Source organism: Melospiza melodia, chromosome 23, assembly GCF_035770615.1.
Source record: "Melospiza melodia melodia isolate bMelMel2 chromosome 23, bMelMel2.pri, whole genome shotgun sequence".
Taxonomy (NCBI): domain Eukaryota; kingdom Metazoa; phylum Chordata; class Aves; order Passeriformes; family Passerellidae; genus Melospiza; species Melospiza melodia.
Window position 1 is genome coordinate 8,890,824 of NC_086216.1, and position 27,298 is coordinate 8,918,121.

General features: G+C 49.9%; 1 protein-coding gene across 1 annotated transcript in view; it reads left to right on the forward strand.

Moving 5' to 3' along the window:
- LOXL2 (lysyl oxidase like 2) overlaps nucleotides 1-27,298 on the forward strand; it is an 82,170-nt gene that overhangs the window by 30,203 nt on the left and 24,669 nt on the right. The window contains 2 exon segments of the mRNA XM_063175350.1: nucleotides 15,587-15,798; nucleotides 22,968-23,187. Of these exon segments, the coding sequence (XP_063031420.1) occupies nucleotides 15,587-15,798; nucleotides 22,968-23,187 (432 nt within the window).

Consider the following 27,298-nt stretch of genomic DNA (forward strand, 5'->3'; position numbering starts at 1 on the left):
TGCTGTCCACCTCCTTCCTCTGCGTGCGCCCACACAGCCTTCAAACAGGCCAGGCTCTAAATATATCGAATTTCTGCAGCTCCCAAATAGCTCTGGGACCTGAGGCCAGCCCAGGGCTTTGGCCAGACGGTGGCCAGACAGGTCTGGCTGCTATTTTTGGCTTTCATTTCCCCTCTGGGTACTTGTGAGGCAGAAAAATCTCTCTTCAAAGCCCGGTGCCTCAAAGGCTTTGGTTGTGCTGGGTTAAAAGGGGGCTCAGCCGTGGCTGGAAGTGCCCAGGGCTTGGCTGGATGGGGTTTGGAGCAGCCTGGAGTGGTGGGAGGTGTCCCAGGGTGGGATGAGATGGGGTTGGGGTTCCTTCCAACGTGAGCCATCCCATGATTCTGGTTAGTTCCATTAATTATTGGAATGAATATGTTTAATATTAAGGATTTAATGAGGATTTTTAAGGGGGGGGGTTGCAGTCAAACCAGGCTCTGCGTGAGGCCAAACTGAGCTGGGGTTGCAGGAAGGAAGGGGGACGAGTTTGTGCCTTGTAAATCTCCCCTTTTAGGATATCTCTGGTTGGAAGGAACCCCTAAGGAGCATCGAGTCCAACTCCCTGCAGTGCTCAACAATGACACCTCAGAATATTTAATTAAAGAAAACGCTGTACAGGACCTGGAAAAAAAATCTACGTATTTTCCTTCTCCAAACACTAACATAGGTGCAAGAGTTTCAGTTCTCTTTTTCACTCAGCACTACTGAGATTGAAGCACCTGAAGCTCTGTCCTCAGAGGAAAATTATTCTACAACAAAAAAGGGAATGGCAATCTCTGCCATTTACATTTTTAGATTATTACAACTTTTTGTTGTAATTTTCCAGCTTTTTGCCATGAAAATCCATGGAATCTCTGTCCCCACTGTGGGGATTTGTTGTCACACAGGTCACCCCCAGCCCATCTGTGCCTGCTTCAGCCCTCAGTGTTTAATTAGAAAAGTTTTATTTGCTTGTTTGTTGTGACAACAGGGTTTGAGGTCCCCCTTGCTGTAAATGTTTAATCCTCCAAACCAAAGCCCAAGTGCAGCAAAGTTCGGCTGCTTTGTGTGTCTGGGAGGGTCTCCAGCATCTCTTCACCTCAGGAAAATGTTAATTAACCTGATTTTGGGGTGATCCACCACGTTTTAGTGCTGTGTGAGTGTCATCATTTGCCTCAGTGGCTCCTTTGTGGCAGGTCAGGGTGCTGGAATCAGGGACTCGTGAAAGGATTTGTGTTGGAAAGGCCTTTAAAGATGATTTTTCTGTTCAAATATTGAACTTCTCCTAAGGACAGAGTGGGATGGCCTGGGTGAGAAGGTGCTGATTGTTCAGAGGTTGGGCTTAATGAGCTTGGAGCTCTTTTGCACAGATTTAATTGAATTAATTCTGTGTTCCTGCCCTTGTTGTGTCTTGGCAATAAATGTTCCCAGCTTTCAGTGCCTGATGCAAACCCTTGGAGGGAGCTCAGCAGGAAGGACACCGGGGATGACAAAGGGAACGACAAAGCTCGGCCCACCAGGAGCCCCCAGCCCTGGGGCTGCCAGGACAAAGCCGAGTCCTCCCTAAGCTGGGCCTGGCCTGAGCTCAGCGTGCCCTGAGCTGAGCCTGCCCTGAGCTCAGCCTGTCCTAAACTGGGCCTGTCCTAAACTGAGCCAGCCCTAAACTGGGCCTGTCCTTAGCTGGGCCTGCCCTAAACTGGGCCAGCCCTAAACTGGGCCTGTCCTGAGCTGAGCCTGTCCTAAACTGGGCCAGCCCTAAACTGGGTCTGCCCTAAACTGGGTCTGCCCTAAACTGGGCCTGCCCTAAACTGGGCCTGTCCTAAACTGGGTCTGCCCTGAGCTGAGCCTGCCCTAAACTGGGCCTGCCCTAAACTGGGCCTGCCCTAAGCTCAGCCTGTCCTAAGCTGGGCCTGTCCTAAACTGGGCCTGCCCTAAGCTGGGCCTGCCCTAAGCTCGGCCTGTCCTAAGCTGGGCCTGCCCTAAACTGGGCCTGTCCTAAACTGGGCCTGTCCTGAGCTGAGCCTGCCCTAAACTGGGCCTTCCCTGAGCTGAGCCTGCCCTAAACTGGGCCTACCCTAAGCTGAGCCTGCCCTATACTGGGCCAGCCCTAAACTGGGCCTGTCCTGAGCTGGGCCTACCCTGAGCTGGGCCTGCCCTAAACTGAGCCAGCCCTAAGCTGGGCCTGCCCTAAACTGGGCCTGTCCTGAGCTGGGCCTGCCCTAAACTGGGCCTGTCCTGAGCTGGGCCTGCCCTAAACTGGGCCTGCTCTAAACTGGGCCTGCCCTAAACTGGGCCTGTCCTGAGCTGAGCCTGCCCTAAACTGGGCCTGCTCTAAACTGGGCCTGCCCTAAACTGGGCCTGTCCTGAGCTGAGCCTGCCCTAAACTGGGCCTGCTCTAAACTGGGCCTGCCCTAAACTGGGCCTGCCTGTGCCAAAGCCTCTCCAGGCCCCCTGCTCTGCCCTGTCCCCTCCCTGGTGTCCCCAGCCATTCCCAGGGCTGTCCCCTCTCTCTGCCCCGGCTCCCCGGAGCCTTTCCCAGCCCAGCCAGGCTTTTGGCAGCCCAGATCTGGGCTGGGTTTGCTCCTGGCCCCTAAGCCTGCCTCAGACTCTGCTCCCTCACCCTTTTGTGCAGCCCCAGCCCAGCTCTGTCCCCAGGCCCTGCTGTCCCCCAGCTTTGTCCCATCCCGCCGTGTTTATTTAACAGCCAGGACCTTGGGGTGACTCAGAGGCTCAGCTCCAGATGTTGAAACCCAAACAGATCCCACCCATTCCAAACCATGTGAAGGAAAATCTCTTTTTCCTCTGGTGGCTGAGGTTTTAGTGGAAGTGAAGGTTTTTCTGGTGGACAAAGTCCCTGTGGAAAGATTTTTGTGTCGTGTTGTGGATTGGAGGAAAAAAAACCCAATTTCTTGTTTAAGTTTCAGCCTTAATTCCTGATTGGAAGCTGAAAAATCCTGGAGCTCAGCTGGGAGTGAAAAAGGATTTCACTATTATTATATTATTAAAACCGATTTATGTAATTTTTATTTAAGGGGCAGTGGAATAGGTTAGGCTCAGGGAAGGAAAGAGGAGTTTGAGGGGATCATGGAGCTCTTAAAGCAGGAGGGGAATGCAAATGGAAATGAAAAAATCCAAGGGCAGAGCAGAGAGAAATCCAAACTCCAGAGGAGTGTGAGGGGATCATGGAGCTCTTAAAGCAGGAGAGGAATGCAAATGGAAATGAAAAAATCCAAGGGCAGAGCAGAGAGAAATCCAAACTCCAGAGTGATTCAGCACCAGGGCAGCGTCTGAGCCGGGGATTTCGAGGAACAGGATCCTCTCCTTGGACTGATTCCTGAGCATCCTCAGGGCCCTTCAAAAGGAAAGGGAACAGCTGGGTTTGGGCACGGAGAGAACCCCAAAAAACCCATCCTGGGCATCACCCACAGCACAAAGCACAGGGAACGTTCCCAAAGCTGGGTGGGATTTTGCCGCGGACCCGGAGCCGTGGGGAAGCGCTTGGTTCAGAGGGTGGAAACAAAAGCAGTCGAGGCTCATGTGAAAAGTTTTCCGAGCCAGGAATCCTTTTGTGAGGGTTCAAAACAAACCCTTTTCCCTGGGCTGGCCCCGGCTGTGTGTCCCTGGTTTCGTAACAGAGCTGCAGCCTCTGCCAGGGCTTTTGTGTCCCACTGGGGAGGAGCAGCTCTGGGGCCCTGGACGTGGCTCCTGGCAAGGAAGGGATGAACAGAGGGAAACACGGCCCTGCATGGAAGAGTTTCACACGTTTCCCCCTCATTTTTCACTCATTTGTGTTGTAGGATGCTGCAAGTCCCAGCTGAGATCGTAGAATCCTGCAATGGTTTGATTGGGAAGGGAGCTTAAATCCCGTCCCCAGGGACACCTCAGATTGTCCCAGGTGCTCCAACCTCTCCTTGGGCACTTCCAGGGATCCAGGGGCAGCCACAGCTGCTCTGAGAATTCCATCCCAGCCCTGGGAATCCCATCCCAGCCCTGGGAATCCCATCCCAGCCCTGGGAATTCCATCCCAGCCTTGGGAATCCCATCCCAGCCTTGGGAATTCCATTCCAGCCTTGGGAATGCCATCCCAGCCCTGGGAATCCCATCCCAGCCTTGGGAATTCCATCCCAGCCTTGGGAATTCCCATCCCAGCCCTGGAAATTCCATCCCAGCCCTGGGAATTCCATTCCAGCCTTGGGAATTCCATTCCAGCCCTGGGAATTCCATCCCAGCCTTGGGAATTCCATCCCAGCCCTGGAAATTCCATCCCAGCCCTGGGAATTCCATTCCAGCCTTGGGAATTCCATTCCAGCCCTGGGAATTCCATCCCAGCCTTGGGAATTCCATTCCAGCCCTGGGAATCCCATCCCAGCCCTTTCCTCCCATCCTATGCCTGCCCTCTTCCTATTCCAAACCATTTCCCCCATCCTGTCCTTCTCCCCCTTTCCCAAATCCCTCTCCATCACATCTCTGCCTCCCTCCATGGTTTAGGGTTCAGCTTTCTCTCGATGCCAGAGTTTTCCTCGTGGTGGGACCGCTCTCCACGTGTCCCTGGAGCACAGAGAAGGGGATTTTAGGAATCTGCTTTATCCATTAGGTCTTGTTTGCTCCCAGTTTTTCTCTGGGATCTGTTTTCCCCATCAGCCCAGCTGCTGTTGGAGGATAAACCATTTCTGCCTGCATTTGCATTATTGAACAGCCCTGAGTAACAAAACCTCTGCAGCCAAAGGAAACCATTCCAACCCCAAGGAATTATTGGGAAAGAGCTCGCAAAGGAAACCATTCCAACCCCAAAGAATTATTGGGAAAAAAGCTCCCAAAGGAAACCATTCCAACCCCAAAGAATTATTGGGAAAAAATCTCCCAGAGGAAACCATTTCAACCCCAAAGAATTATTGGGAAAAAAAGCTCCCAAAGGAAACAATTCCAACACCAAAGAATTATTGGGGAAAAAAATCTCCCAAAGGAAACCATTCCAACCCCAAAGAATTATTGGGAAAAAAAAGAAACCATTCCAACCCCAAAGAATTATTGGAAAAAAGCTCCCAAAGGAAACCATTCCAACCCCAAAGAATTATTGGGAAAAAAAGCTCCCAAAGGAAACCATTCCGACCCCAAAGAATTATTGGGAAAAAAAGCTCCCAAAGGAAACCGTTCCAACCCCAAAGAATTATTGGGAAAAGCTCCCAAAGGAAACCATTCCAACCCCAAAGAATTATTGGGAAAAAAAAGAAACCATTCCAACCCCAAAGAATTATTGGGAAAAAGCTCCCAAAGGAAACCATTCCAACCCCAAAGAATTATTAGGAGAAAGCTCCCAAAGGAAACCATTCCAACCCCAAAGAATTATTGGGAAAAAAGCTCCCAAAGGAAACCATTCCAACCCCAAAGAATTATTGGGAAAAAAAAGAAACCATTCCAACCCCAAAGAATTATTGGGGAAAAAGCTCCCAAAGGAAACCATTCCAACCCCAAATAATTATTGGGAAAAAGCTCCCAAAGGAAACCATTCCAACCCCAAAGAATTATTGGGAAAAAAAAGAAACCATTCCAACCCCAAAGAATTATTGGGAAAGAGCTCGCAAAGGAAACCATTCCAACCCCAAAGAATTATTGGGAAAAAAAAGAAACCATTCCAACCCCAAAGAATTATTGGGAAAAAAAAGGAAATGGGACTGGGGTTGGTTTTCTCCCAGACAAAATTCCAAAACTTCCTGCTCTAAACCAGCTCTGGGACGAAAAAGGGGATGGGATTGGGGTTGGTTTTGTACCCAGACAAAATTTCCTGAGCTCCAGAGCTCTAAACCAGCTCTGGGAGGGAAAAGGAGATGGGATCAGGGTTAGTTTTGCTCTCAGACAAAATTTCCTGAGTTTCAGAACTCTGGAAGGGAAAAGGGGATGGGATTGGGGTTGGTTTTGCTCCCATAAAAAATTCCAGAATTCCCTGCTCTAAACCAGCTCCGGAAGGGAAAAGGGGATGGGACTGGGGTTGGTTTTGCTCCCAGAAAAAATTTCCTGAGCTCCAGAGCTCTAAACCAGCTCTGCAAGGGAAAAGGAAATGGGACTGGGGTTGGTTTTCTCCCAGACAAAATTCCAAAATTCCCTGCTCTAAACCAGCTCTGGGAAGAAAAACGGGATGGGATTGGGATTGGTTTTGTATCCAGACACAATTTCCTGAGCTCCAGAGCTGTAAACCAGCTCTGGAAGGGAAAGGGGGATGGGACTGGGGTTGATTTTGCTCCCATATAAAATTCAATTCCCTGCTCTAAACCAGCTCTGGGAGGGAAAAGGGGACAGGATTGGGGTTGGTTTTGCACCCAGACAAAATTTCCTGAGCTCCAGAGCTCTAAACCAGCTGTGGGAGGGAAAAGGGGATGGGATTGGGGTTGGTTTTGCTCCCATAAAAAAATTCCAGAATTCCCTGCTCTAAACCAGCTCCGGAAGGGAAAAGGAAATGGGACTGGGGTTGGTTTTCTCCCAGACAAAATTCCAAAATTCCCTGCTCTAAACCAGCTCTGGGAAGAAAAAGGAGATGGGACTGGGGTTGGTTTTGCTCCCAGAAAAAATTTCCTGAGCTCCAGAGCTCTAAACCAGCCCTGGAAGGGAAAAGGGGATGGAACTGGGGTTGATTTTGCTCCCATACAAAATTCCAAAATTCCCTGCTCTAAACCAGCTCTAGGAATTAAAATGGGAAGAGATTTGAGTTGGTTTTGCTCCCAGACAAAATTTCCCGAGCTCCAGAGCTCTAAACCAGCTCTGGGAGGGAAAAGGAGATGGGATCAGGGTTAGTTTTGCTCTCAGACAAAATTTCCTGAGTTTCAGAACTCTGGAAGGGAAAAGGGGATGGGATTGGGGTTGGTTTTGCTCCCATAAAAAATTCCAGAATTCCCTGCTCTAAACCAGCTCCGGAAGGGAAAAGGGGATGGGACTGGGGTTGGTTTTCTCCCTGACAAAATTTCCTGAGCTCCAGAGCTCTAAACCAGCTCTGCAAGGGGAAAGGAAGTGGGACTGGGGTTGGTTTTCTCCCTGACAAAATTCCAAAATTCCCTGCTCTAAACCAGCTCTGGGAAGAAAAAGGGGATGGGATTGGGGTTGATTTTGCTCCCATACAAAATTCCAAAATTCCCTGCTCTAAACCAGCTCTGGGAAGAAAAATGGGAAGAGATTGGAGTTGGTTTTTTCTCCCAGACAAAATTTCCCAAGCTTCAGAGCTCTAAACCAGCTCTGGAAGGGAAAAGGGGCTGGTTGGATTTGCTCCCATACAAAATTCCAAAATTCCCTGCTCTAAACCAGCTCTGGAAGGGAAAAGGGGATGGGAGTGGGGTTGGTTTTGCTCTCAGACAGACCCTAAAAATGTCACTGTGGCCTGTTGGAGCTATCAGGAGATGAATTCCCTCCAGGAATGAAATGTTGCCTCATTTTTTGCTGCTTTGCTCATTTTTTTTTTGTCCTCCTTGGCAAACGCAGGCCAGAAAAAAAAAGATGACAAAAGGGTTGGATGCACTAAACGCAATCCCAGGTTGGAGCAGGATTTCTTTTCGTGTCTGAGTCAGCATCTCTGGGGGAGAGGGATGAGATGGGAGAGCTTTGTCCAGAGCATGAGGTGGCACATTGGACCTGGGAGTGTTTTCCCAAATCCAAGAGCAAGAAATTCCATTTATACCTTATTTTTCACTGCTATTAAAAAAAAAAAAAAAAAAAAAAAAAAAAAAAAAAAAAAAAAAAAAACCAACCAAAAAAAAACAACAACAAAAAAAAAAAAACAACAAGGGGCCAGCCCAGTCAGGAGGAAAGAAATGTCCAAATGCCCAGCCTGGAAGGGGGAAACCCAGGACTTTGAAATCCTGGAGGGGGAAATTGTGAGATCTTGAGTGCTGGAGTGAGAAATACAGGGATCTTGAGAGGGAGTGGGGAATACAGGGATTTTAAATTCTGGAATGGGAAATATGGGGATTTTGAGTGCTGGAGTGGGAAATACAGGGATTTTGAGTGCTGGAATGGGGAATACTCAAGTGCTTGAGTGGGAAATACAGGGATCTTGAGAGGGAGTGGGGAATACAGGGATTTTAAATTCTGGAATGGGAAATACAGGGATTTTGAGTGCTGGAATGGGAAATACAGGGATCTTGAGTCCTGGAATGGGAAATACAGGAATTTTGAGTCCTGGAATGGGAAATACAGGGATTTTGAGTCCTGGAATGAATAATACAGGGATCTTGAGTCCTGGAATGGGAAATACAGGGATCTTGAGTCCTGGAATGGGAAATACAGGGATTTTGAGTCCTGGAATGGCAAATACAGGGATCTTGAGTTCTGGAGTCATGGATAGCCTACTCCTGCTGTGCTCAGAGCTCTTTCTGGAAACAGCTGGAACAACTTCTTTTGATTTGTTAAGCTGCAGAAATAATTGCAAAAATAACAGGCAAATCCCAAAGTAACTGCCAGCATTCCCAAGCTTCCCATTTTTAAAAGCTTTCGGGGTTTTTTGCGTCACTGTGACTTTTCTCCTTCTCAGCCTCACTGGGCTCTTTTCATTCTCTGCCTGATGCTCTGACACCATAAATCCCAGCAAGGCCTTCCCAGATCCATCCAGGGTTTTGGAATATTAAAATCCACCCTCTGGCTTGGAGAATCCATGAGGTGGAGGCGCCTGGAAGCTGCAGGAGTGCAGCAGGGAGGGATTGTTCCTTGTCACCCTGCTCAGTGCTCTCCCCTCAGCCTCTGGCATCCAGGGACAGGCTGGTTGTGTTGGGATTTGGGAACAGAGCTCCAGCCCGGCTGGAGGAGTGGGAAGGGAAAGGAAATCCCAAATCTGTTGGATCAGGAGAGGAAAACCCAAATATTCTCGATGAGAACGTGGCTGCTTTAGGGGTTCTGTTGTTCCCTGCTGCAGGGGAATCCTCAGGAGGAGGCTGGAGCTGAATCCTCAGGATCCTGGGTAGGATTCCCTGGTTTTTTTGCCTTTGAAGAAGCACTTTGCTCTCTCTGAACCTGATTCCTGCACAGGAGGAGGTTGGAGTTGAATCCTCAGGATCCTGGATAGGATTCCCTGGTTTTTTGGCCTTTGAAGAAGCACTTTGCTCTCTCTGAACCTGATTCCTGCACAGGAGGAGGTTGGAGTTGAATCCTCAGGATCCTGGATAGGATTCCCTGGTTTTTTGGCTTTTGAAGAAGCACTTTGCTCTCTCTGAACCTGATTCCTGCACAGAAGGAGTTTGGGAATTGCTGCTCCCTCCCAGGAATCCTTAAGGCTTGAAAAGGCCTCCAAGATCAAGTCCTTCGACTCCTGTGTTGGCCTTGGGGGTTTTCCAGGTTTCCCACCTGGATGACATTCCCTGGGATGGCCCAGTAGCCAGAACAGGGATGTTCAATGATGAGGAAGAGGTGGAACGTGGGAACGCTGATCCTGGGAAGCACCAGGCAGATGTTCAACATCTGGAGTGACCCAGGACTCAAGAGGGCTGAGCTTCCTCACAAAAACACAAAACTCAGCACCTGGAGCAGCACCCCTGGGTGTGAACTGGCTGTGGCCTCCAGCTGGTCTAAACCCAAGGAAAAGGGACAGGGCTGTCCCTTTTGAAAACCATGTGTGGGCTTTAGCACATTGCTGATGCCAGCTCTAGAAGGAAAATGTCCCATTTCTGCCACTTTAATGTGCAGCAAAGCTGATCCTCACCTAACTGTGGCTCTCACACCTACCCAGGGCTTCCTACAGCATGGAAAAATCCCACAATCACAGATGGAAAACTCCCTCTCCCACTTCCCCAGCTGCCAGTGCAAATTTCCTCCTGTTTCCCATCTTTTCCCAGGTGCTTTTCCAGCACAGTTTGAAGTGTTGGCTCCCTGGCCTTTGGGTTAATCCTTTTTAAAAGCTTTTATTAAAAACACTTGGAGATCTTCAGCACCCAGAACTGCTTCCAAGCAGATTTAAGGCTTCGATTACTTTTTTTCCTGGTGAAGAAAATGAGGCAGGGTAGGAGAAACAGGGGAACAAAGTTCCCTCTGACAGCCCTGGGTAAACACAATTTCTCCATCAAGGCAAAAGCTGGAAACATTTCCTAAATTGCACCAGGGAGAAGCGGGTTGCAGGGTTTGGAAAGCAGCCTGGGGAGGCCTGGAATGCCCTGAGGCTCCGATACCTTCCTGACAGCACGTAGTCAAAAACTCTGCAAGATTTTAGGAAAAGCTGCCAAGCTCAGGAGAAACTGCCAAGCTCAGGAGAAACTTCGTGCTGCAAATGGATTTCTCGGGCTCCACTGGAGAGGTTTCAAATCCCCTCTTACATCAGACTCTTGGAACACCTGAAATTGCCTCAGATGTAACAAATTTAGGTATCACAGGGGTTATTTTTAATTCTTGAGGGCTACAAGAGCTTTCAAAACTGGAGCCCGGCCTATGAGCCCTATGTGAGTAGCACTTTTGGATAAATCCTGTTTTCCAGGAGTTGAGGGATGTTCCAGCACAGATTTTGGAGAACTGAATTCCTGCAGCTGAGGGGGAGAGGGGGAATCAGTGATTTGCAAAACTGGGTGGTAAATGTAGAAAAATAAAAGACAGAAAGGTGGAGGAGAAATAAGGAAAAGGAAGGGGGAAGCCTTAAGTGAGTTGTCTAAGGTGGTGTGGGCAGAGCTGAGGATGAGGAGGAGATGCCAACGCCATTCCTTGCCCCTTGCCCCACTCCCTGACCCATTTCCTCTTTCTTTGCCCTTCCCTGGGCTCTGTTTGTTGTATCAGCACCGGTGGAAGCATCTGGAGAATGGCTGAGCCATGGAATCTGCAGGACCCAGCAGGTTCTGCTCCAATCTCCCTGCGAGCCCTGACCAGAGGCCCGTGGCCCTTTAAAGCTCCGGGCAATTTTTCTTTTCCGAGTGGCTGAATCCGAGGATTCCTCAGTTCTGATGTAACCCCGAGCGGCACCACGTGGGTTTGCACATATTTGACAAGGAAAGGGCTCCTGGAAGGGAATTTGTCCATTTTTCAGAAGCTCTTTTGTAACCACTCGCCACAGAGGAACTTTTCCAGCCAGAATTCGCCTCTGTGGCTCTGCAGGGCTGCTTTGTGCCCTCGTGGGTATTTTTCAGCCAGGATTTGCCCTCAGGGATCTTTTCCAGCCTGGATTTGCCCCCTCCAGCCAGGATTTGCCCCTGAAGTCCTGCAAGGCTGCTTTGTGCACAAGTCTTTCCAGCCAAGATTTGCCCCTGAGGCCCTTCAGTTCTGATTTTTGCCCTCAGGGAACTTTTCCATACAGGATTTGCCTCTGAAGACCTGCAGGGCTGCTTTTTGCTTTCAGGGATATTTTGCAGCCAGGAGTTTGTCCTGAGGCCCTGCTTTGTACCCTCAGGGATCTTTTCTAGCCAGGATTTGCCCCCTTGAGCCAGGATTTGCCCATGCAGGGCTAGTTTGTACCCTAAGGGATATTTTCCATCCAGGATTTGCCCCTGGGGCTCTGCAGGTCCGGTTTGTGCCCTCAGGGATCTTTTACAGCCAGGAGTTGCCTCTGTGGCTCTTCAGGTCTGGTTTGTGCCCTCAGGGATCTGTTCCAGCATGGATTTTCCCCCTCCAGTGAGGATTTGCCCCTGAAGTCCTGCAGGGCTGCTTTGTGCCCTCAGGGATATTTCCCAGCTAAGATTTGCCCCCTTCAGCCAGGATTTGCCTCTGAGGCTCCGCAGGGCTGTCTTTTGCCCTTAGGGAACTTTTCCAGCCTGGATTTGCTTCTGTGGCTCTTCAGGTCGGGTTTTCCCTCAGGGATCTTTCCCTGGATGTGCCCTGGATTTGCCCCTGAAGTCCTGCAGGTCTGCTTTGTGCCCTCAGGGATCTTTTCCTGCCAGGATTTGCCCCTGGGGCCCTGTAGGGCTGATTTTTGCCTTCAGGGATATTTTTCAGCCTGGAGTTTCTCCTGAGGCCCTGCAGGTCTGGTTTTTGCCCTCATGGATATTTCCCAGACAGGATATGCCCCTGAGGTTCTGCAGGTCTGGTTTGTGCCCTTAGGGATCTGGTCCAGCCTGAATTTGTCCCCTCCAGACAGGATTCACCCCTGAAGTCCTGCAGGACTGGTTTGTGGCCTCACAAGTATTTTTCAGCCAGCATTTCCTTCTGTGGCTCTTCAGGGCTGGTTTTTGCCCTCAGGAATCTTTTCCAGTCAGGATTTTCCCCTGGGGCCCTGCAGGGTTGGTTTGTGCCCTCAGGGGTATTTTCCATCCAGCACTTGCCCCCTTCAGTGAGGATTTGCCCCTGGGGCCCTGCAGGTCTGATTTTTGCCCTCAGGGACCTTTTCCATTCAGGATTTGCCCCTAGGGCCCTGCAGGGTTGGTTGGTGTCCTCAGGGGTATTTTCCAGCCAGGATTTGCCTCTGTGGCTCTTCAGGTCTGGTTTGTGCCCTCAGGGATCTATTCCAGCCAGTATTTGTCCCCTCCAGTGAGGATTTGCCCCTGAAGTCCTGCAGGTCTGATTTTTGCCCTCAGGGATATTTTCCAGCCAGCATTTCCTTCTGTGGCTCTGCAGGGATGATTTTTGCCCTCAGGGAACTTTCCCAGCCTGGATTTTCTCATGGGGCCCTGCAGGGCAGGTTTGTGCCCTCAGGGATATTTCCCAGCCAAGATTTGCCCCCTCCAGCAAAGATTTGCCCCTGTGGCTCTTCAGGTCTGATTTTTGCTCTCACAGGTATTTTCCAGCCAGGATCTGCCTCTGTGTTTCTGAAGATCTGGGTTTTTTGCCCTCAGGGATCTTTTCCAGCCAGGATTTGCCCCCTCCAGCGAGGATTTGCCCGGTGGCCCTGCAGGTCTGATTTTTGCCCTCAGGGATCTTTTCCAGGCAGGATTTGCCCCTGGAGCTCTCCAGGTCTGGTTTGTGCCCTCAAGGAACTTTTCCAGCCTGGATTTGCCCCCTTCAGCCAGGATTTGCCCCTGAGGCCCTGCAGGGCTGCTTTGTGCCCTCAGGTTTTACACTCAGGGATATTTTCCAGGGAAATTTGCCCCCTCCAGGCAGGATTTGCCCCTGGAGCTCTCCAGGTCTGGTTTGTGCCCTCAAGGAACTTTTCCAGCCTGGATTTGCCCCCTTCAGCCAGGATTTGCCCCTGAAGCCCTGCAGGGCTGCTTTGTGCCCTCAGTCTTACACTCAGGGATATTTTCCAGGGAAATTTGCCCCCTCCAGCCAGGATTTGCCCCCGGAGTCTTGCAGGGCTGCTCTGTGTCCTCACGTAGGTGCCATATGTGAAATCCATTCACCTTCCATGACTCACTCGCTGTCCCAGGCCGTGGAGGAGGAGCCAGACAAATGCTGCTGTCAGCACATTGGAATCCCAGATTCCACATGAAATCATGGCTTTGGATGAAAACCCCAAAGTCCTTCCCCTGCCGGGCTCCCACCTCCCTGCGCCCGGAATGATTCTGTGAGCAAGGCTGGCCCTAACAAAGCTGAGCTTGATTAATTTACACAGGAGCAGGAGCTAAATTAAGGTGAAAACAGCGCTTGGAATTGAAGTGACAAAGCAGATTTGTTATAGGGCTACTTACAAAATAAATTAGAGCTTTTTTTTTAATGAGAAAAAGAATCTTCTTCCAGAGGATGGATTTACACAAGGTGGAAAGGTTTGTTTCATAAAACCCCAGAAAGGTTTTGGTTGGAAGGGAGCTTAAAAATCATTCCATCCCTGCCATGACAGGGACACCTTCCACTATCCCAGGTTGCTCCAACCTTGCCTTGGACACTTCCAGGGATCCAGGGACAGCCACAGCTTCTCTGGGAATTCCTTCCCAGCCCCTTTCAGGGAAGAATGTATTCCAAATATCCATCTAACCCTGCCCTCTTGAAGTCTGAATCTCTGTTTTCCTGTCACTTCTCTGCCTCCCTGCCCCGTCCCTTCCTCAACACCTCATCCTGTCTGCCCTACCTGACCACAGCAGGTCTGGGACCCCACCTGGAATTTCCAAAACCCATTTCCCTACAATCCAGCATCATTCCTGTTTATTTCCACCCACAGAACTTGACCACAATTGGGCTGTGATCTCACCTGGAAGCTCACAGCCCATTTCCCTCCAATCTGTCACTGACATATTTTATGAAAATCCTTTCGCTAGGATTTTTCTCCTGAGAAGCTGAGAGACCTCAGAAATGGAATGTAAACAATAATTTTCTGATTGCTGTGGAATGTGGTCTGAAGGTTGCTTACCAACAGGTGCATCTTTGATTGGTTGCATGTGAATTGTTTTTAATAATTGGCCAATGACAGCCAGCTGTGTCAGACTTTGTAGTCAGTCACAAGATTTTATTATTCATTCCTTTCTAGCCTTCTGATGCCTCCTTGCTCTTTTTTTAGTATAGTTTTAGTACATAATTTTCTTTTAATATACTATATATCATAAAATAATAAATCAGCCTTGTAAGAGTTGTTGAAATATTTACCAACATTGTGGACAGGACGTGCCTTGGCTTGTTTGGGCCTTGCTGCTGAACCAAATAGCAGCACTGTGATGTTTCACCCCACAGACACTTTGGGCTGGCTGGGTATGTGGTGTTTCACCCCACAGACACTTTGGGCTGGCTGGGTGTGTGGTGTTTCACCCCACAGACACTTTGGGCTGGCTGGGTGTGTGGTGTTTCACCCCACAGACACTTTTGGCTGTGGGTGTGTGGTGTTTCACCCCACAGACACTTTTGCCTGGCTGGGTGTGTGGTGTTTCACCCCACAGACACTTTTGGCTGTGGGTGTGTGGTGTTTCACCCCACAGACACTTTGGGCTGTGGGTGTGTGGTGTTTCACCCCACAGACACTTTTGGCTGTGGGTGTGTGGTGTTTCACCCCACAGACATTTTGGGCTGGCTGGGTGTGTGGTGTTTCACCCCAGAGACACTTTTGCCTGGCTGGGTGCTGCACTGGGCCCGTGGGGACAAGTGCAGGCCTGCAGGAGCTCTGGTGGTGCTGGGATGGAGCTGCCCCCCATAACAGGGGCTGCTCCTCAGGTTTTCCTCTGTGGAGAAGCTTTGAGGCGATGGTGAAGGAAAGGAGTCGGTTCTGATGGAGGGTTTGGACCCAGAGCTTTATTCTGGCCCACAGGCCTCTGAATGCAGCACCAGCTCCAACAGAACTCCCTGAGCCCGTGGTTGCTGCTCCTTTGAACCCCGGGGAGAGGGGCAGGGAAGGGGCAGGGAGCCACCAAGCAGGGACAGGAGGGGAAGGACAAAGGGACAAAGGACACCTGGATGTCCCAATGCCCCCAGGGGTAGAGGGCATCCTTTGGAGCTGCCAATTCTGGAATGCCAGGATTGACAGACAGTGCTGGGAGGGGAAAGGAGAGGTGACTGACACACCTGGCAGGGAATTATCAGGGAGGGATCCAAAGTTCTGGGGTAAATCCTGCAATCACAACACAATAAAACATGGAGTCAAGATTCTCATCTCTTCCCTCATCCTGGGGACCCTCAGACACCACCACACCAATCCAGCATCATTCCCGTTTATTTTCCACCCACAGAACTTGACCATGATTGGGCTGTGATCCCACCTGGAAACTCATTTCCCTCCAGCCCATTTCCCTCCAATCCAGCGTCATTCCCGTTTATTTCCCACCCACAGAACATGAACATCCAGGTGGAGGACATCCGGATCCGCGCCATCCTGGCCACCTACCGCAAGCGGGTCCCTGTCACCGAGGGCTACGTGGAGGTGAAGGACGAGGGCACCTGGAAGCAGATCTGTGACAGGCACTGGACCATGAAGAATTCCCGGGTGGTCTGCGGGATGTTCGGCTTCCCCAGCGAGAGGAAATACAACACCAACGTCTACAAGTAAGGGCAGGGCTGGGTGGAGCCACAGCCATTCCCTGGAACACTCAGGGCCTTGTTCCCAAGGCAGACTGGCAGGTGGGGGACCCTGGGGGAGGAACAGCTCCGACTGCCTGGTTCCTCCAGATGGGATTTTTCGTTTGTGTGAATGTTTGGAATGTCCAGCGTTTCCTGGTGCAGGCAGGGGAGGCCTTTGATCCTCATCCATGGGATGCAGGCCTTGATGACTATCAGTGTTTGACAGGGCCTGGGATTGGAGATGGGACACTTGGCCCAAAAAATATTTGTATTTTGTAATACCAGCTTGAGGATGAACATTTCCTCCAGCAGGGATGAGCTCTGTGTGGTGGGCAGGGCAGGGATGGAACCAAACTTCTCCCACTGTGCCAGTAAATCCATCAGCTGTGAGAAAATCATGGAATGTTTGGGTTGGAGGGGATTTACAGCCCATCCAGTGCCACCCCTGCCATGGCAGGGACACCTGCCACAAGACCAGGTTGCTCCAAGCTGTCCTTGGACACTTCCAGGGATCCAGGGGCAGCCACAGCTGCTCTGGGAATTCCCTGCCAGGGAACAATTCCTGCCCAATATCCCATCCATCCCTGCCCTGTGGCAGTGGGAGCCATTCCCTGTGTCCTGTCCCTCCATCCTTTGTCCCCAGTCCCTCTCCAGGGAATTCTGGAATGATTTGTGTTGGAAGGGACCTTAAAAGTCACGCTGTGCCACCCCTGCCATGGGCAGGGACAGCTCCCACTGTCCAGCCTGGCCTTGGACACTTCCAGGGATCCAAGGGCAGCCACAGCTTCCCTGGGAATTCCATCCCAGCCCCTCCCCACCCTCCCAGGCAGGAATTCCTCCTCCATCTCCCAGCTCACCCTGCCCTCTGTCCATTTGAAGCCATTCCCTGGGTCCTGGCATTCCATAATGTGAAGTCTCCAACTGCTCACCCCATCCCTGTGCAGAAATCCAGAGGTGGGATCAGTTCTGGATGTGCTGGGAGCTCCCAGAAAGTCACCTTGGAATGAAATGAGCCTTTTTGTGCTTCCTTGTGCCCAGCTTCCTCCTTCCCACCCCGAGTGCAATTCCTGTCTGTGCATCCCAGAAGGTGCTGGGAAAAGGGTTCTCTGTGATCTCGGTGCTGCTTTTCCTGCCTGGATTTGCAGATTCCTTTAGAATGAAGGAAGAAAGCAGTGATTTACAGGGAGAACATTGTGTTTTCTGAGCTGCAGGCGAAAAGGTTTAGGCTGTGTTTCCTGTTCTTTGGGAGCCAGGAGCTTTTTTGTTGTCATTGCTTCTGTTTGCTTTTTGTCACCAAGCCTCATCCCAGACTGGGCTCTTCCCACACTGTTGCCTAGGAAAAACACCCTGCAGCAGATGTAAAAGAGTTTAAATGAAATTCTGTCTGGTTTCTTTGCTGCTCTGTGACCTGGGGAGTGGGGAAGCAGCTCCAGGGGAGGGCTGAAGGCCCCAGGCAGGGGCTGTGGTTTTCCTGCTCCTTCAGGCCTGTGGAATTGCTATTTCTGAACATTCCCTCTGGATCAGCCTGGCCGTGTTTCATTTCTTTCATTAGCAAGATCCCAATCTGCTGGAGAGGTCCTTGCCTTGGAATAACCCAAAGCCACACAGGGAAAATCAGGAATAAAGAACCCACTGGAATTCAGGGAGACGAGCAGGGAGTTTGTTGCCCTGGACAGCAGTTTCAGGTTTTGCTTCCACCAGTGCAGCACATTTCCCTCAAACCCATCCCTGAGATTCCCATCCCCTGCAGGAGCAGGGAATAAATCACCTCCAGACAGACAAAATAGATTTTTCCTGCTTCCAGTTGTGGCCTTTCCAAGAAAAGCATTAACTGCAGCATCTGGAGCCATCTGCCTCGAGTAAAAGTGTGCTCAGGAGCTGTCCTGTCTCTGGGACACATGGAAATGGAAAGACTGACAGAAGGTTGTTCAGCAGCAGCTCAGCACTGCTGAAAATCCCACTGAACTGAGCTGGAATTAGGAACATGAAGTGCTCCCAAATCCCAGCCCAGGAGATCTCTGCTGCTGAAGAGCCTCAGTGCCCCAAGAGCTCCCTCCCTTTCCTTGTTTTCAGCCTTGCTGGGCTCCAGCACCCACAAATATTTTGGAAAACACGCAGAACATTATCCCAGGTTGGGAAAAAAAACGGGGATGGCGTTTTATTGGGTGGGAGAGGCTTGTAAAGCTTTGGCAGCTGCACAGTTTTGTTTGTCAGCAGAGTTTAAAAGCTGAATTCTTCCTTGGGCCGGTTCCCTCTGTGTTCTGGGCGGGTGCATCGTGTTCAGCTGGTGTTACTGGGAAAGCTCCCAGTTCTGGGCTGGGAATGACCTTGGGTTTGTGGTCAAGGCACTGGGATGATGACCAGTGGCACCTTCTCACCTGGGCCAGGGGATGGTTTGTTTTGGAGAGGGAGAAGCTCATCCTGGAGCTGAATCCCCTCTCCCTGTGAATGTGAAGCTGCAGGAAAGTCCTTTCTCCCCATGCCTCCCTTTAATTTGAGGATCCCCTTCTCCCTGGAGCAGATCTTTCCCCACTCCTCCTCCACAGCCAGGAGAAAAGCGGGGATCAGGTTTCTGCTGGCCAAGGCTGCCCCTTCCCACATCCCCCCCATCCCACTGCCCAGCTCTGCTCCTGCACAATGCTGGGAGGTGAAATGATTTGCAGATGGATCTTGCTCAAAAGAAAACAAGTGAGTTCATCGTTGTCCCGCTGCCAGGGGTTTATTCCTGACTGTAACTCGGCCTCTGGAGCTGACAGCACAATTTATGTTCGGAAATGAAACAAATCTAAAGTTGAGTCCCTGCTCTTGTTCATTCCTCACAGTGGCTTTTATATAGGAGCTGCTGTAACTCCTCCTCCCAGTTCCTGCTCTGGCTGGGAAAACAGGATTTAATGCATTTTGCTGATGGAGAGAGGAGAAATTTGGGATCAGCGAGACAGACCTGGTGCCTTTTTGAGATCTTTGTGACTTGACAAAGAAATGGCTCCAGGATCAAACAGCTACTCCCAGTTCAACCAGTCTGCTCACCCTGATACAAACCCAGTCAGAGGTGCTGGGCAGCTCCTCACTTCAGTATTTGCAGTTGGAACCCTCCTGGGTGTTTTCCCCTGGGAAATCCAGGGTCTGAAGAGTTTTGGTGGGCCTGGCTTCCCTCTCTCCTCCCTGAGGCTGAAGGCAGCACCTTGATAACTTCAGGAGTTTCCCAAGGGCTGAAACCTCTGCTCACAGCCCTGAGGAGGAGCTCCCCAGTCTCTGCTCAGCGGGATTTGGGTGAATTCTCCTGCAGTTTGTGTGCAATGATTTGTTCTCTGCTCCCCAAGTCATGGAATCGTGGGGTACCCTGAGTGCTCCTTAACCAACCCTTCCCACAGAGCTCCACCTGAGCTTTGCTCAGAGCTTTTCTGGGATGAAAATCCCTCTCTCCTCACCAGTAGAAATGGTTTGAATTCCAGCTTGACCTGGAACTGGCCAAACTCTCCCAGCAGGAATGTTCATTCCCACCTCTGACCTGAGCAGCATCACCCTGGGCTCCCACTGCTCCCAGCTGGACCCTTTTGTGTTAAAAACAAAACATCAGCAAAGCCCTGAGATTCTGGCTGTAAAGATCAGCTGAATTCTGCTTTTTTAACATAGATTCAGTCTGGGGACACGAGGTGGGGTTTTATTTCTCCCCAGCCTCCCGAGGGCTGTTAATACCATCCAGATGTTGCTGCCTCATGAAATTTCCAGGATGAGGTCATTGTTTGCTATTCTAAGGCATCCCCAGCCCTGCTTCCCTAAGTCAGGCTGGTTCTTGTCTGCTCTGGAGTTCATGGAGCTCTCTGGACCTGTCTGTGAAGGATGGAAATGCTCCTCCAGGTCCTCCCTTCTGTCCTGAGCATGGCAGGGAAGTGGCTGCTTTTATTGCATCCTCCTTGGGTTTATTTTTTAAATTTTAACTCTATTCCTACTTTCCCATCATTTTTTTTTTCTCGGTTCAGGGAGTCCCTGACAGCTCTGCAGTGCCAGAGGTGGGTTCTGACAGCCACTGCTCCCCACAGGTCAGGCAGGGTCCCGCTGCTGCTCCCTGGGATGGATCTCAGCCCTGCTTCATCCTTTTCCAGCATCATGGGATGCAGCTGCAGCTCCCTCTCCAGCCTGGATCCATCCCCAGGCAGATCGGGTTCCAGGAAGGATTAGTGAGAGGCTGGGAGCCAGGAGAGCCTGGAGAAATGCTGAGCTGGGCAGCAGAGCTCAGAGAGCACAGGGGAGAAAAGTGTCCCCTCAAACATCCGTGACCCTGCAAAATCTAAATCCTAAATGGAAAACCTGGGAAAGGCTGGACCTGCTCAGTGGGGTCCCAAAAGCCCCCTCAGAAAAGCTCTTTGCCCCTCTCCAGCCACTCCCCAGGCTCTCTCTGCTGCAGCAAAGCACAACTGCTGCTTTCATCCCCAAATTCCACCCACCTTGCTGTGCCATTTATCACAGCTCATCCCTGCATCCCAGCTCTGCGTGGCAGAGACTCCTGGAATGAGGAGCAGCACTGGGATCACACAGAGCCACGTGGAGATCCCAGCAGGGCGTGGGCTCCCCTGAGCCCTCCCTGGTTTTAATTCCTTTTTGAGCCCGACCTGACCCACATTTCTATTCCTCTCCACCCCAGCAGCCTCCCAGTCAGGATGGAGCTGGATCCCTTCCCTTCCCAGTTGACCACACGTGCCCCTGCCTCCTCAGGAGTGCCTGGAGCAGCTCCAGGAAGTTTGGGAGTGAGAAGCAGGAGCTGCTGCCAAGCTGCTCTGCTGTGAACAAGCCAGCAGGGGAATTGCTCGTGCTCTCGGAAATTGCTCTCAGGTTGTTAACACAGACTCGGAGAGGCTTTGGATTTTTCCCAATCCCAGCTGATAGCTGCTGGGCAGCAAAAGGAGAAGGTTGTTCTGGGGGCTCTCCAGCCCAGTTGTCGGTTTCTCGGCTGTTTAGGTGGCCTGGAAAGGCCCAGGGTGGCCTTGGACAGTCCGGCGCTTCAAAGGACGAGGAGAGACTTCTGATCTTTTCTCGGTCTCGGTGTTTATTAATTGTTTATCTAAAAGATTTTCTTTCAGCCCAACAGAGGTCTGCACAGCAGCCAGCCATGAGCACACTGAGAGCCCCCGGGGCGGTCACTTATCTTTATACCCGAAGTTACGTATACAATATTTATCATTTTTCCCCAATACCTTCTACCCTTATTAACCGGTGCACTTCTAGTAATAACCAATCCCAAAGTGCCACCACCACCACAGAAGATGGAGGCCAAGAAGAAGAAGAAGAAGAACAGGACACACCCCAATTCCTCCATCTCACTTCTTTAGACCCCCCTGTACAGAAATCCCAAACCCTGTGTTTCACACTCTAATTAACCCATCCCTCCACCATTCACCCAGTGAAATCCCCCCATCCTCATACAGGTGTCGTCTCCCGTGCAAGGATCAAAGTGCAGCCACCAGACACTTCTGGCAACATCCCAGGACCCCCGAGCCCCCCAAGGGTGGTCTCGGCCACTCTGCACCTCAGTCCTGAGGTGCTGAGATCCCACACCCAGTTATCTGCACAAATCCTCTTGGTCCATTTGGAATTAGCTGATCCCTGTCCCTGCCTTGGGTGGGATCTGCACTGCTGGGAATGTGTCATTTGCTGGAGCTGCAGCTTTGATTCCTGCTCAGACTTTTTAGCTCTTGCAGGGATTTATTTCCTTTAAAGTGGTCGGACTTGATGATCTTGGAGGTCTTTTCCAAGCTTAAGTGACACCTCAACAGAGTCATGGTGTGGATGAACAGATCTGTTGAGAGTTTTTTGCAGATTGAGGAGTTTTTGTTAGACAATGGCCATATTCAGCCGATGTTTTGGCCATATTGTGTTTGAAATGATGGTTACATCTGCTCCAGTGTCAACTGTGAGTTTTAGTTCTTAGGAATAGAATCACCATTAGGATGTGTGAGGGTTACCTGTTTGTCTGGTTTACCTCTTGTGATGTCCATGGCCCAGTATACTTCTGGTTTACCTGTGGAACCAAAGCTTCCTGTTCCCTGTTCCTTGTAGCCTGTACAGGGGACACAGATCAGCCTCCAAATAATCCTGTCCAATCCTCACTTCATCCTCGGGCATTTTTCCTCCCAAAATGTCTTGGTTTGGAAAGACAGGAGTCTGCTAAGGAAGGCAGGACCCTCCCCTGAAATGGAGAATGTAAACCCTCCCCACCCCTCCAAATTGCTATAAATTTTAAATTAAGGGGCTCTCAGGCAAAAATTTGGGAGCAGGAAATCAGAGTTGTTTAACAAGGAAAAGAAAAAAAAAGATAAAGGATAAAATAATCAATGCAGTGAACTAAAACAACACTGCCAGAGTCAGAACCCAGCCTGACACCCTGTGGGTCAGGATGTTGGCAGCAGTGCCATTGGAATTGTGGCTCAGCCCTCCTGCAGTGTCAGGGCTGGTTCTGCTGGAGCAGGGATCCTGGACAAGGGTGGAGTCTCCTCTGGAGATCCAGGGGCAGAGGCAGCTGCTGTTCCTCTGGGAAATCCAGTGCAGAAGCCGTGCTGGTGTTCCAGAATCTCCAGATTATATCCAGGTAGGAATGCTTGGCTGCTGTTCCAGAATCTCCAGATTATATCCAGGCAGGAATGCTTGGCTGGTGTTCCAGAATCCCCAGATTATATCCAGGTAGGAATGCTTGGCTGGTGTTCCAGAATCCCCAGATTATATCCAGGCAGGAATGCTTGGCTGCTGTTCCAGAATCCCCAGATTATATCCAGGTAGGAATGCTTGGCTGCTGTTCCAGAATCCCCAGATTATATCCAGGTAGGAATGCTTGGCTGGTGTTCCAGAATCTCCAGATTATATCCAGGCAGGAATGCTTGGCTCCTCCCTCTGGGCTCACATCTCCCAATGGGATGCTGTTGTTCTTATCAGCCATGCAGTGACATTCAATGGCCTCTTATCAGCAGATGTCCCCCCCCCAGGGAGGTGTGATTGTGGTCACTCAAAGAGAGAGATAAGTCAAACTGCCCACTTGACAAAGGCAATCTGCCATACAGATGGTAATTGAAGACATCTTGCATTGCAATCTTCAACACAAAATTTAGCAAAATCCATTTGTTTGCAGATCCCTAACTTCTCCCCTTCCCCTTGACTCCTTTCAGGATGTTTGCCAGCAGAAGGAAGCAGCACTACTGGGCTTACTCCATGGAGTGCAGCGGGAACGAGGCCCACATTTCCAGCTGCAAGCTGGGGAACCACCTGACGGGCCCGGGGAAGAACAGCAGCTGTGACAACGGGATGCCCGCGGTGGTCAGCTGCGTGCCCGGCCGCGCCTTCGCGCCCAGCAGCCACAGCGGCTTCCGAAAGGCCTTCAGGCAGGAGGTGAGCAGGGAGCAGCCCCAAAATGGGCTGGAAAAACCTTAAAAACTGTCTGATCCCACCCCCAGTCGTGGGCAGGATGCTTTCTGCTGGGTTTGTTCCAACCTGGCCTTGGGCGCTTCCAGGGATGAGGCAGCCACAGCTTCCCTGGGAATTCCATCCCAGGACCTCACTGCTGTTCCAGGGAAGAATTCCTTCCCAATATCTATCCCATCCCTCATTCCAGGGATGAGGCAGCCACAGCTTCCCTGGGAATTCCATCCCAGGACTTCACTGCTGTTCCAGGGAAGAATTCCTTCCCAAAATCTGATCTGTCCATTCCCTCTGGCAGTGGGAAGCCATTCCCTGTGTCCTGTCCCGTGACGGTGTTCCCAGGTGTCCAAGGATGAGGGAAGAGACAAGGATATCTGACTCCATGTTTCAGAAGGCTTGATTTATTATTTTATGATATATATTATATTAAAACTATGCTAAAAGAATAGAAGAAAGGATTTCATCAGAAGGCTGGCTAAGAATAGAAAAAGAAAGAATGATAACAAAGGCTTGAGTCTGAGCCAGCTGACTGTGATTGGCATTAATTACAAACAACCCCATGAGACCAATCCCAGATGCCCCTGTTGCATTCCACAGCAGCAGATAACCATTGTTTGCGTTTCTTTCCTGAGGCCTCTCAGCTTCTCAGGAGGAAAAATCCTAAGGAAAGGATTTTTCATAAAACATGTCTGTGTCCTGTCCCTCCAGCCCTCCCTGCCCAGCAGATTCTCAGAGTTCAGGGCTGTTCCTGCAGCATCTGCTGAGAGATGTGAAAACAGAATTATGGGATGGTTTTTGGGTTGGAAGGGACGTCAAAGTCCATCCCATTCCACCCCTGCCATGGGCAGGGACACCTCCACTGTCCCAGGTTGCTCTGTCCAGCCTGGCCTTGGCACTGCCAGGGATCCAGGGACAGCTACAGCTGCTCTGGGAATTCCATGCCAGGGCCTCACCACTGTGCTACAGAAGAATTCCTTCCTAACAATCTCATCTATTCCTTCCCTCTGGCAGTGGGAAGCCATTCCCTGTGTCCTCCTGTCCCTCCAGGCCTTCCTGCCCAGCAGATTCCCAGAGTTCAGGGCTGTTCCTGCAGCATCTGCTGAGAGATGTGAAAACAGAATTATGGGATGGTTTTTGGGTTGGAAGGGACGTCAAAGTCCATCCCATTCCACCCCTGCCATGGGCAGGGACACCTCCACTGTCCCAGGTGGCTCCAAGCCCTGTCCAGCCTGGCCTTGGCACTGCCAGGGATCCAGGGGCTGCTCTGGGAATTCCATCCAGCCCCTCACCACCCTCACAGGGAGGAATTTCTTCCCAATATCCCATCCAGTTTCCAGTTAGAGCAGGAAACCCCTGTATAACCGTGCCTGTGTGGGTCGCTGGTGGTGAGAGAAAGACAGTGAATCTTGTTTCGTGATCAGAAGGCTGATTTATTAAGATATTATATATAATACATTATTACTATACTAATAGAATATAGAGAGAGGTTTGCAGAGCTGCTAGGCTAGGCTAAGAATAGATAGAAAAAAAATCTATGACAAAGTTGTGTCCAAGGACTAAGTCCCTGGCTTACACTTTGTGATTGGCCCTTAATTATAAACAAGAAGCATGAGCCAATCAAGGTGCATCCCATTACATTCCACAGCAGCTGACAATAATTGTTTACCTTCTCTTCGGAGGCCTCTGCCCTCCAGAAGACGCAGAAATCCGAAAGAAAGGATTTCTGTGAAGAAATGTCTGCGACACCCCTGGGGGTGTAATGTTCACCACCACATTCACCAGGGTGTTACACCTAGGGGTGTAACATTCACCACCAACTCCCACAACAATTCCCCTCTGCAATTCCCACCTCCCTGCACGCCCAGCTGAGCTCACACCCTCCCAAATTCCAGGTTCTCCCCTCCATCTCCCGCCTCCAAAGGGTGGGAGAGCAGCTCCCAGGGCAGCTGGCAGAGCTGGGAGAGAGGAGTGAGGGAATCCCTGGGTCACGTTCCTGTTGGAGCTGCTCTGAGCCAGCTGAACCCGTGCCCGGCTGTGCTGTTCCACGAGCTCTGGAATTCTGCTGGAATCACCCTGTGGAAATCAGCTGGCATTTCCTCCACCTCCACGTCCTCGGCGAGGAAATGTCCTGGGGGGAGACTGGGAAAACACAGAGAGCTTGGAAAGCTGGGTTTGTTTAGTCTGGTGAGGAGGAGAGCGCTGAGCGAGGCGTAAAAATCCCAGGAGATGCGAAAATATTGGAAAACAAGGCTGGAATTGGATATTCCCAGTGTCAGGGCTAGGAGAGGACAGCTTAACCAGCAGCAAACACGGCCTAGGTGGGTGCCAGGGGAAATATTCCAGCTGCAGCCTTGGGATGGATGGGGAATCTCTGAGGTTTCGATTGTAGAATTTTGTGGATTTGTGAAATTTGGATTTTGTGGCTGTTCCTGGGTGGTTTTAGGGGGTCTCTGGGCTCTTCCCAGGTGCCAATAATGGGAAAATAATGGGAAAAATTATTGGTGGGAATAATGCAATCCCTGCCTGGATCCCAAGCTCTTCCCTGCAGCAGAGCTTGCAGGATTTAGGCCCGGGAGGTGAAAGGTTTTGTAAATCATTGTTAATCTCCCGAGCCGCACGCGCTGCCAAGTAATTCCTTAAGCCTTTGTTTGGGCTTTGCACGTCCTTGGTGTGACCCCAGCCAGGGAAAAAGCTCCAGGCATGATCCCAGTTGGAAAAGCAAAGGATTTTTGGTGTTCCCAAACATAAAGCTGTGCTCTCACCACCTCAAGCCAGGTCTGGGGTGCAGCAGGAATTGGCAGCTCCCTGCCTGGCACTGAAGAGAGGAGTAGGTGATTAACAGATAATAACTAAATTATTAATATAATATAATATAATATAATATAATATAATATAATATAATATAATATAATATAATATAATATAATATAATATAATTTTTATATAATATAGTTAAATACAATTTAACTATATTATATATAAATTATATTATATTATATTATATTATATTATATTATATTATATTATATTATATTATATTATATTATATTATATTATATTATATTATATTATATTATATTATATTATATTATATTATATTATATTATATTATATTATATTATATTATATTATATTATATTATATTATATTATATTATATTATATTCCCAGAAATGAGAGGAACTGGAGCTGCCACTCAGCTGGGCATTTCTGGCTGCAAATGTCAGATTTTCTATTCCACTTTTCATTTATTGTTTATTTTTTCATTATTATTTATTACATATTGTTTATATATTATTATTGGTCAGAGCTGAGCACTCAGGCAGGTTTTACAGGGCTTGAGCTCAACATTGGTGCTGGATTAAGCCAGGGCTGGAGGTGTGAACAGCAAATAAAGCTCTTTAGGGCAGCCAGGGGTGAGAGCTGGGCACTGGTGGGCTCAGGGCCATTCCCAACCCTCCTGCAAAGCTCCCAAGGAATATGAGAAATGTTTTTATTCCATTTTTTGCAGGATGGAAAAATGTGCCTAAATCCAACATCTGCAGAGAACTGGGATGGGTTTTTTTATTCTCTGCCCACACGTGAGGTGTGAGAAACAAATCCATGCTCACCAAAACCTTTGCAGATAAAAATCTCCTTTCATCCAGCACTTTCAGGCATTGAATTATGTGATGGATTTTTTAAGGTGTCTCGAGTGATTCTATGATAATTTTTAGGCCCAGATTTCCATAAATAACCCCTGAAAAGGGTGGAAGTCGCCCCAGTGTTGTACTTTTCCCAACCTGGAAAGGAAAATTGAGACAATTTTAGTAAGGAAGAATATAAAAGAGAATCTTTATTTGAAGGCCTTCAAGGAGCAGTTATGGAAAGAGATCCACAAAACGCCCCCACAAGGATAAGTACATATCTATAGGGGGTATAGATAAAAACCCTCTAATTTTATGGATCCCAACACATATTTATAAATATGTGGCCTGCCCAGGGAGGTGGTGGAATCACCATCCCTGGGTGTGTTTAAAACAAGCCTGGATGTGGCACTGGGTTTAGTTGAGGTGCTGGGGCTGGGTTGGACTTGATGGTCT